This window comes from Apteryx rowi, unplaced genomic scaffold (genome assembly GCF_003343035.1).
Source record: "Apteryx rowi isolate R43461 unplaced genomic scaffold, aptRow1 scaffold_755, whole genome shotgun sequence".
In the NCBI taxonomy this organism is placed as follows: domain Eukaryota; kingdom Metazoa; phylum Chordata; class Aves; order Apterygiformes; family Apterygidae; genus Apteryx; species Apteryx rowi.
The window spans coordinates 140,183-151,369 of record NW_020451044.1 but is presented as its reverse complement, the minus strand read 5'-3'; the positions used below and the strand labels follow the sequence as shown (position 1 = coordinate 151,369).

The 11,187-nt window shown below is 41.1% G+C and overlaps 1 protein-coding gene across 4 annotated transcripts; it reads right to left on the bottom strand.

Annotated features, from left to right (window-relative positions):
• Positions 1–2,045: 2,045 nt before the first annotated feature.
• Positions 2,046–10,621, bottom strand: HSDL1 (hydroxysteroid dehydrogenase like 1). 4 transcript variants are annotated; one of them, XM_026088175.1, is made up of 6 exons: positions 10,508–10,621; positions 10,312–10,368; positions 7,312–7,544; positions 6,146–6,591; positions 3,911–4,138; positions 2,046–2,981 (listed from the first exon to the last, which is right to left on the bottom strand). In XM_026088175.1, exons 3-6 carry the CDS (start codon positions 7,538–7,540, stop codon positions 2,880–2,882), a joined length of 1,005 nt encoding a protein of 334 aa, XP_025943960.1. In that variant the 5' UTR covers positions 7,541–7,544; positions 10,312–10,368; positions 10,508–10,621; the 3' UTR covers positions 2,046–2,879. The 4 variants fall into 4 exon arrangements, with proteins under 4 accessions (XP_025943960.1, XP_025943961.1, XP_025943958.1 ...); XM_026088176.1 differs by having other exon boundaries at positions 10,312–10,358; XM_026088173.1 differs by having other exon boundaries at positions 10,312–10,621.
• Positions 10,622–11,187: the final 566 nt, after the last annotated feature.

Below are 11,187 nucleotides of genomic sequence, written 5' to 3'. Positions count from 1 at the left end.
CCCGCCGGCGGCCAGCGGCAGCGGAGCCCGGGTCACACCACCCGGCCCGGCCCGGCAGCAGCCAGCCGGTACCGGTCCGACCGCGTCGCTTTAATAACGGACACGGCGAGAGCGGCACCAGCCCGGCCCGCTCTGCACCGTGCCGCGGGGCAGGAAGGGCGGCCGCGGAGCCGCCAGCCCGGCCCTGCGCGGGGCGCGCCTGCCTCCCTCCCCGCCGCGGCCCGCATCGGAAAGCGCAGCGGTTTTGTTCGGGTTTTGTTTGTGCACGGAAACCGAATTGCTCCCGGAAGGCGGAGCAGCACCTGTGAGCGGAGCGTAGGGTGAACGCGCTCCCAGCGCCTACCCCACCCGGGTAGGCAGTGCCCCTCTAAGAAGAAAAAACCGGGATCATGTTAACCAAAAGGGGGAAGCTTTTCAGCTACTGACCCATTTCTCAGCCTCCCCTTCCTCCCCCCAATCTCCAAGTATTAAGTACTTAAATTATGTTGACGAATTTCTGTAGGAATATTACTTGCTATTGCATGTGCTTAGTATTACTACCACTGTAACTTACAGATACTTTCAAAGATACAACCTGATCGCTTTTTGGAAGAGCGGTTACCTGTACACAGGCCATTTGTTCTTTTACATAGAAAGTCACACTCTAAAAATTATTATTCTATATTGTTTAAGAAACTGATCATTCAGATGTGACTGAATGGGGTGTTACTCCTGCCAAAAACTCCTAAAATAGGAATTATCAACAGTAACTGACAAACTGAAAGCTGAATAGGCATGAAAGAAAGCAACAGAAAAAGTTCTCAAGCTTCATGACAATGTTTAAGCCTTGCCTAAAAAGAAATGCATTTGTTTATCCAGCCTCCTTGAAATCACATTTGCTAACAAACATAATGTTACTAGCAACACCTAATATGCACTTTTATAGTGTACAATGGTAACAAGCAGTTTTTAGAGCCAGCCAAGACTGCGATCAGCTAATAGGGGACCATCAGCCAGGAACACGACTTAGTGAGTCCCTGACCCCAATCTTCTCACTGCCCCCAGCCTCCTCCCTCCTCTCCCCCAAACACAAGGGAGGATACGCAGCTGCGGCAACAAGCATGAAGGCAGGGAGCTCTTTCGTTATAAAAAGCACAGACTGAACTTCACTTTGCACAATAACTCCAGCATCAGTTTCTTACTGTTGCATGGCCCAGCAAATCTACTAGGTTACTCAGCAGAGCACTCATGATCATGGAGGCTGGGGACAGTTTCACTCTATTAAGCAACTAGATTTTTAATAGCTCCAATCAAGATTTCAAATGTTACCTCTGAGAATTTGTTATTTATAAACAGATTTTTACTCAGTCACTTCAGTTCAGAGTCTCTTAGTGGAGGGGGATGAGTATTAATTCTTTTGTACAAAACCTATTCCTATAAAAGTTTTGTGTGGGGCACTGCTGTTAGAACTGCAGATTTTAACATCGCCAATCCAGGGCTCTTGTGGAGAAGCTACAGGAAATCCACTTTGTAATCACGATTGCATTATTTAGGCAACACAGCACAACTACTCTAAGTCCTGTGTGTAGGGATTCAATGAACAAGGTATAGTAGTTAACTGACCCATCTCACATTGTCACTGTCATGAAATACAGCATCATAATGTTTAAGTAGCAGATAATATTAGCACAAACAAGGGGAGGATACTTAGATTCACATGGCTATGGATAAAATAACTGCATAGTTATTTCATGGTTTTGATATTTCAGTATAGTAGTACAGGAGCAGTACTAATGATTCCCTGATAAAATACAAATGGATGAAGAGTATTTAAGTCATATCCCTCTTTCAGATAGCAATTACAAATACACAGAAAAGAGCTTATTTGACTCTCAAAGATTTAGTCTGCAAGAAATATTAACAATGTATGATATCAGATGATCTCTGCTAGAGGAGGTCAGATACATACACATAAATATATCTATATGAATATATATAGACATAATATTATATATAATATATAAACATTATTTATAAATATTTATATATAAAAAGCATCAAAATCATCAAGCATCAAAACTTATAACTTTTTTATTCTCTTAGGAAAGACAATCAGCGTATTTAAACCAAAAGATTAAATTACTTGTTATTTTTCTTCAGCTAATCTGTTTCTACATTCTTTATTCAGTTCTTCAGACATATTTCAGATTGCTGAAGGAATATTTAAAGCATGATCAAGAGCATTCACACTTGGAATAGGGAAGCAAACAAGCATATCTCCAAACTGCTTTACAGCTCTGTAAGTCCTTTTCAGTCATTTAAGCAACTTTCAAAACAATATCACTTTCTATACACCTTAATTTTGAGAAGTACCTTAAATTAACACCATTCATAAGCAAAAAAATTTTACACTTCAAGCATACAAACATTTGCAGTTAGAAGACCAGAAAAGTTACACAAAACTGCATGTTATAGAAGCTTATTAGTTGATTGGCATTGTCTTTTTAAACAACATGATTTTGGATCTCTCTTGGGCCCATTTTTGCAAGATTTGGGGAATTCTCAAATCCTGTTGACTTAAGTTGAAATCATTTAGCACTATGCAAGAGACAGTCATTCACTATCAGAATTAAAACTCTACCTGTTCCTGCCCAATTACATTAAAGACAAAGTGAACCAAGATTAACCTCAACAAGATCAGCTGTTTGTCCTAGATGAAAACAGAGAGGAACTATTTAATACAAAGATACAGACAGAATGCAGTCTTCCGATGTCTAGGTTACACGTAGCTTTTTTTAGCAGAGTATGGATGAATTACAGTAAATTCAGGGTACTCTAAACATTCTTGCAGCACTCAGATCAGAATACTGTACTCATTTACACTGGACATCTGGATATTCTTATTTCAGTTTCCTCATTAAAGCTTCCTTGCGTACACTTCTGCAGAAAAACTGTGCACCCCATGCCCAGATCCACTCAGGTATGTGTTCACCCAATGTGAACTGTGGAGAGAAGCAGAGAGACAAGGGAAGAGAAAAAGAGGAAAGGGAGGGGGGAGATCAGTATCTATCTGATTAAAACAAGCAAGCATTTATCAAATTACCACTAAAGCAGAGCAATACATATTTGAACATCAGCAACTAAACCGTAAATTCAACCCCCTGAAACTAAATATATTTAGTCATTTTAGAAGTAGGGTACACAGTAATATGGTTAGCTTCTGCAAATAAACCCTGCAATGGTTTGTTCAACTTTGCAAAAACAATGCTATCTACTTCCTTTAATCCCCACATCTTACCAAGATCTTTCCTGCTTTTTGTCCTCATTTAGACTAATCCCCACTTTTTTAGTTCCTTCTACTTCACCTAATGCTACAAACAGCTAATAGGTAGGTGTCACCAGTGTTTATTAAATAACGTCAGAGCCCACAGCCTGCCCCTGAAAGTGAAAGCCTAACACAGAGGACCTACCTTCAGGCAGCTTAGGCTAAAAATAAAAAAATGATGTTTTTTTTTTCTCCCTGCTATTATTCCATCCTCCATGCCCCCCCCCCCCCAAAAAGTAGAAATACTCCCTGTAAACTAAGATTCAACAAAAAGCAACTTCTGTTCAAAAATACACAGTGAAATGCAGGCCCCATTGGCAACATTACCAAATAAAATGAGCTACTGTGTGCTCTTGAATGAAAAGTTCTTTCCTACTTTCGCTGTGCATTTCAAGTAGAAATCAGATTCTCTATCTCATCTTAAAAACCAGTATGTCCAAGCATAATTTACTGAAGCAGAATTAGTGAGAAAACATGGGTCAAGTCCTTTGCTATGTACTGTACTTTTTCAGAATACTTGCATAGTTTCTGTTTTGACTTCTAAGAAAGTAAATAGCTTGCTTACTTCTACTGGCTAACATAAAAGAGTTTAATGAATTCTCTTACCTGTATTGCATGCTTCCAGTAACCAGGAGTCCTTCTGGACAACCCAAGAGTAGAAATAGCTTGACTTGCATATTCTTCAGCAGAAGGAAAAAAGAAAGATCTTTTCGATGCAATGCTACTGCATGATACCATTTTTGTAGCAATTATGAATGGAGTTAAACTCTGAATGAAGATTCCTTTCGAGGCATACTCATAATGTAGTGCTCTACTGAAATAGTCCAAGTAGCTCTAGGAAAACAAAAGCAGAAGAGGTGTCTCAATTTTGTGCTTACGACAGTTAAGTCTCAGTGTAGAGTTTTATTAAAACTACAGGAAAGTTTTAGCATACTTTATGCATTAGCTAAAAAAAATAAAAACATACATTTCTACGGCATTTCTATTTATTGACATTTGTTTGTCAGAAACTTGCAACAGTGCAGTAACTTGCAGAAGAAGGTGACAGCTTACCTCTCTGATGTGAATTTAACAACCTGACAATTTCTGCTCAAAAACAATACAGAAACATTTGTTTAATCTAAAACAAACGCCTTGTTTAGCTTGGTGGCACTACAGGGGGTGCTCCAAGGCTAACTATGCATATCACTGTCAAAAGGACAAAATGAAGTCCAATTCTTTAAAACATTTTATGAGTGAATTTCATATTAAAATGATCTTCCCCAGAAGCTAGATTAATTACTTGCTGGGACTCCCTTGGGCACAATTAAACATGTATTTGCTTGTGTGTATGTTTATATCTTCTTTAGCTCATTTTATTTTTACAGAACAATGTCAAAAAGCACAAGCTGGTAACTTGGATTGTAAGAATCAAACAGACTGAAAAATAAGCACGGCCCAGTCTTATCAAGGCAGCAACACTGATGCCATGCTGAAGCTGCTACCATGCCATGTGGCCAGTTAGGCTAACGGGAGATGGCATTCTAGACCCAGGTTGTGAGTGGAAGAGGTTTCTGCTCCCAGATGGCCCCCTGAAAGTCACTACTCCCAGTAAACAATTGGGAGAACATCTGTTACAAGTGGTCTTACGCCTGCTTTAGGCAAAAAAAGAGCCAACAAGAATCAAAAGAAAGGAGCCCAAACCAGCCACTTCAAACACTTTACACTATTAGCCCACAAGGAAGCTTAGGATGCTTAGTGCTTGTTGCTGCTTCTGTGCCAACATAACTGTTGAGAGGCCACGCTTTAAACTGGATTGCTGATCTAGGATTTAGATTAATGATGCCAGCAAAAGTAAGAAATTTTAGTAGGCTTTGGATCTTGTTTTGTTCTTTTTCATTCAGGCCACTTAACTGATGTTGTTTAAGAGTGCAGTTCTACATGCACTTTGCATAACCAAGAGAGAGATGCTCTGCAGAGAGACAGGGTTCTTTTTAAGCCAGTTCCAACACTGAAAAAAATCTGCAAGGAGTTATACTTTGGGGTAATACAGTTGCTTTTGCTTCTGGCAAAAGGAAGTGATCACAAGAACCCCCCCAGAAGCAAGGCTGTAAGGGTGGCAATCAACAGCTAGAAGCAACTATTTATACAATCTCAGTTGCTTTTGACGATTCAGTAGCAAATCATCCAGCCTGAGTTTGCATCTCCACACACATGCATACTTCCAGCATCATCCAACTGTCCCGTCCTGTTCACTACTGACTGACTCTCCTCAGGAAGAATAATTATGGGGAAAAAGTCCTTTTCATTACTTTCCAAATACGGTGCAGGCAATGACATCAGAAGCCTTTTGCCCCACCTAACGCGCCTTGGCTGCTGCAAATCTCAAAGATGAAGCTGCCTTTTTGCAGCGCTTGTCACAGTGGTGGCTGAACTGTAAGTGTAGTCCCTCTTGCTACCAAATACTAATTTGTAAGTACCTTGAGACATCTCTGCACAGCTCAGGTGGGGAAGAGAGATAAGAAAACCCCTTTCAATGAGTCATAGAACTGCCACTTTAGTTCTTGTATCATTCCTGAGGAAGATGACATTTCTCCTAGAACTACTGTCATGCCACAGTTAATATGTAATCCATATAGTACAGGCTTGGTTTCAAAACCCAGTGTTACTGCGCAAAAGCAGCATACTGACCGCATAATACATATAACATTCACCTCTGACATTTAGGTAAGTCCCTAGAAAAGTTTCAATTATTTTGATATCCTCGCTGAACGTGTTTTAGGGAAGAAGAAAAAAAAAATCCACCAAACCCATAGCTTCAACTCTTCAGCATGTACCATTAAACGTCACACCCCAACTTACTTTAGAGGCTCCATATATTGTCAACATCGGCGTGGGTTGACAACAGGACGCAGAAGACACGTTCACAATTGCACCCTTCTTCTTCTCTACCATGCCTGGCAGCACAATATGCACCATCATGTTAGCAGAAGCAATATTTACATTGACCATTTCCCACAGCAGATCCTCAGACAGGTTGGCAAAGTAGTCCGGGTAGGAATAAAATAGTCCTACATTATTCACCAGAATTCCAATTTCTCTGTCTTTCAGGGCCTTCTTAATGGGTAGGTAAGCCTCACGCCCCTTGCTGAAGTCAGCTACTATGAAATCTGTTTCCACTTTATAGGTTTCAGCTATGCTTCGAGATACAGCCTCTAGCTTCTCCTTGTTTCGGCTGATTAAGATGATGTTGACACCTCGCCTTGCCAGCTCTTCAGCGTATGCTTTCCCAATACCATCTGTGCTACCTATAACAGAAAATAGCAATGTGAAGATTAGAGCAAGCCGTCTTCTGTTTCTCCAGTTCTTTTATAGTTTTATTCCCTTCTCTGAAGGTGACACCACACTGAATACACTGATCTCAATCCCACAACACTAAAGACAATGCTGTCAGCAGCAACCTTCTGCAACCGCACCTCGTAAGAGTTTAACCTTTTCAATGACAACAGCAGAGAGCTTACAGTAGAACCTTAATGAAAGGGGAGGATGTCAGAGATGCATAACTTAAATGTTGTTCAAAGACTTGAACACCTGTATAAATGCCATAGTCCTCCCAGCTGCATCTCTCTGTGCCTTGTTTATGTATTCTTATGCTTGCTTGTATGTGTTTGGGGTGTACCTTACAATTTTAGGGAAAAGTTGCTTTGTAATTCTTCCTCAGCAGAGACAATCATCGCAGTGAGCTTACCTGTCTTCTGAACGCTCAAGCAGTGACAGTTGTTCAAATTAAATTGTATTCATTCTGCAACTGCAGCCTGAGTTAATACAGACCCCAGCTTGTGACATAAAACTTACCCAGCAAAGTAAGATAGCAAATTTTACAGTACTTCCAAATTCTGGTAAGAGGCTTCTTGATGCATGGTTGGTAGGGAAGAGCGATTAATAACCCATTTCAAAGGTCAAGTTAACTCTTCCTTGAAAATACATATTATATAAACATAAGCAAATATACTGCTCCAACCGCTTACCAGTGACTACAGCCCATCTTCCATACTGCTTGACAAGATCGATCTCGCCGACCAGCTTTGGAAGGAAATGCAACCTGAGTAGACTGTAAGTGTTAACAGCAAAACTGATGCACTTTCTAGCTGTATACCAAGCTCCAACTATAGCCAGGGCCTCGACGTAAAAATTGCAGGCACGACCAATCTCTCTGTACAAGAGGGAGAAACGATCCACCGCAGCCATGGTAATCATAAACCTAAAAAGAAGAGGGGAGGGGGGTAAGGGAAGACACAGGCAATTACCATCTCCTTTTCAACCAGATCAACCTGTAGATGCCAGAACCTAATTACTACTAGAATTGTAATCTATCTACTTATACAGTCTTACTGCCACAGTATACAAAGGCTTTCCAAAAAATAAAAGAACTTTCTCTCTTTGCTTTCCTAGAGTGCAGGAAAGAATACCATAGATAGCTTGAGACAGATCCATAAGGGTACATATATAACTGCCATCAACAGGAATTATGCACAGAAGCCTCTTTGTGAATCTGCCTGTAACTCTGTCACCATTTCTACCATTTCTTTTATTGCAATGTCATGTCCATTTTAAATGTTTAGGGTCTTCATATCAAAGGCTTCACTTTTCTTTGTTCTGCAAACTACCTGCCATACTTTTGAAGTTTCTTTTTTAACTCAAAGATCTAAAGCATGCAAGAAATTGCAAATTCAAAACATGCAAATATTTCAAAAGCATACATTTTTTTTTCCTCTCCCAAGTATTCTTATGAGATTGTGTGTTCTTTTAAATTTGAAGGTTATAATAAAAAGCTCTACACTTTTTTTGCAGCTTCAGTTATGTGTACACTAGGGAGTGCTAACTGAAAAAGAGCTTTCCATTCATTTCCACCAAGGTTGATGCAACACTAACAACAATAAAAGTGAAACGATTTCAGGAATCAATCATCAGTATTTTCTGGGGGGTGGGGGGGAAGCTCCTGGATAACTAGAAAAAAAATGGCTTCAAATCCTCTGGATATTACTAAAGTATGACAAAGCTTGCATGAGGAAAATTAAATTCTATGGACATTGAAATATAAATATAGATTAAGAAATCATGAAAATGGCACATTACTTGGGTATACTATGCTCTAAAGAAATTATAAACCTAAAACATGGACAAGTCTTGTTTCTAATATATTGCAAGGAGGGATTCCTATCATCAAGTCAAATGATACCTCATGTCAAGCTAAAACAAACAATTCAAGATCAAAAGAAAATAAAACCCTCTGCATGAGCCTGTCAAAACCTGTCTTAGCTCATAATGCTTAAAATGCCCAGAAAGGACATAAATGCCGGCTGTGCAGAGCTGCTGAGGGAGGACTGGGGCTCAATATAGAGGAGGTGCTGTACTAGCAATGGAAATTTGAATCCTTGATCTCAGGATACAACATCCCATCAAAAAGTTATCAGTTATTCACAGAATGTCCTAAGTGTATATGACATTTTCCAAAATAAATGAAAAGGCTCTGTCATCATCTTCAAGGATTGAGCTACACTACTCAATTGCAATATTGTAAATAAAACAATTCAAGTCTAAGCAGAAAGGGGAAGTGCAATAGTTAAGATTAATATTGGAAAGTTAAGATTCATCTACAAAATAGGCAGGGACAACCAGAGGGAGAGAGTTCAACATATAAGAAACAAGACACTCTTTCAAGCACAGAAAGCGATATGAGAGACAATGAAAGCCCAAAGATCAAAGCGTAATTTTAGTCCTTGGAGTCATAAACTGCTAACGCTTTCTAAACAAGTGTACTGCATCTACTGTATCCTTCTGGCTTGAAAATACTGTGTACCTGAGCAATCAGGTCAACTATTGTACCTTGGCCATGGGACACTGCCAGTCATTAATGTCACATTTCACATCAGTGCTTTCTGAATAAAGACACTGTATTCATTAGTATCAAGAAGAGAGAGTCCCTGGCCCAAGAAGCTTACAGTTTATAGTGCTACAGATCAATCACAGAGGGACAGAACACACTAAGATTAGCATAAATAACAACCACATAACAACAGATATTACATCTAGACATGCAAGTGAAGAGTACCTATGCAATCATGGCTTGAGGCAGCACAGCAGAAATAACTAGCTTCACCATTTAACAGCAGCTTTCAGTAGCGCCTACAATACTATGGTTGAGAAGACTTGCGGAAAATCAACCACAGAGAGTACGGATACTTCCTACGTCTTGCCAGCAAACGTATTATGAAGTAAGCATCTGAATTTATTATCTGTGTGATATGTGCTAATTTGTTGCATCAAAGTGAGAAACAGCCTTGGGAATATCTTGTATTGTGGTATGTGCTAATTTGTTACATCAGCGAGAAACAGCCTTGGGAACATCTGTGRGAACATCCTACAGCCTGTGGTGGGGGGCATGTACCCCGCCTGAGAAAATTGAGTTGAGCTAGCAAAGCGGCAATGTTAGTTTAGATAGCCTAATATGGYRCACAATGCAGAGGAAGACTCCAGCCTTCATCCCCACGACCACCAGAGGGCTGAAGAAGACCCCCTAGCAACAGCCGGCGCAACCGCAGAAGTTACAGGAAGTGCCACGTATACCCAGAACTGGAATCTCATATAAGGAGACTGTGAGAGGGGGGGTTGCGCGCGCCGTTGGTGGAGCAGGAGACTCCCCGGCCGCCCAGCGCTGTTTTGCTTACTTGTGACTTGCTCAATTATTCTATTAAATTGGGATTTATGCAACCCGGCCCGAGTGGTTGTCAATTTGTCACGTTTACCTATAACATCTGGGGTGAATTACCCAACTGTTTATGAAACGGAGATAAACCTCAAGAAGTAATTATGTTCTCAGGCAGAGATGCATAGTATTTTGTAAGCAGAAATGAGACAGCTCTATTCACGCTCTGAGCCAGCCACAGCCACCTAAGCCCTTCAGCACAAAGCCAAACCCAAACCAGGATATTCTGACTTGGCTTTGGTACTCTACCAACTGTACTTACCCACGCTCTTTCGGTTCTGAGCACACAAACAGCTTCCTCACATCTCCCTGTAAAACACTGTGTGGATAAGACAAGATCTTTGCTGGCAGCAGATGATGTCTCTAGCAGCAAACTAGGCTGAAGGGTTCCAGATGGCTGGCACTACCCAAAGGATAGCAAAGGACAACCAAGAGTATGCTGATTTAATAAATCCTACCTCAGCAACTGTTTTTGTCAGCTAAGGCTGCCTTTCCCAGCAGAAACCATGAGGGAACAGCAACACTGCCTTCTTGTTTTCTTTGAGCAAACCACTCTCTATTTTGTATCGGATCTAGAAGAAATCCAACCAGATGCGTAAGTTTATTTCTCATTTCAAACACGTAAGTAATGTTAAAATGTGCAAACTATACATTTCTAAATATCAGTACTCTAAACACTTGCCCCTCAGTGCAACTCACAGACACTAACGCACAAGGCAGCCAAAAGGGGAGCGCCTGCCCTTAACATCCCCCCATTCAGCTTGGTTCTTCTTTTTCCATTCCTCCTCCCCACCCCCAAACCGTTTGCTTACACAGACACCTTTCCACAGGAAGCTTCCTAACCCTCTAACTCACAGGAATTTTACAAATAAATCATAAAAACAAGACAAGCAAAAAAAGACGACCCCCCCCCCCCAAGAAATAGCCACCATCTCCTTTCGAGCAAGTGCTCTACAATACAGGAGACGACATGCCATTTCACTAGGGGGTAGGTTTACTCCTGCAGCGAGGCCAGGCGCGCACAGGAGCATCAACCCCGCCATTCGCACAACGCCTAACGGTTTCCGGGCGCGCGCCGGTAACGAGCCAGCGCGCGAGGCCTCCTGCCCCCGCCCGGCCCCCGGCCCGGCCCGCGCCG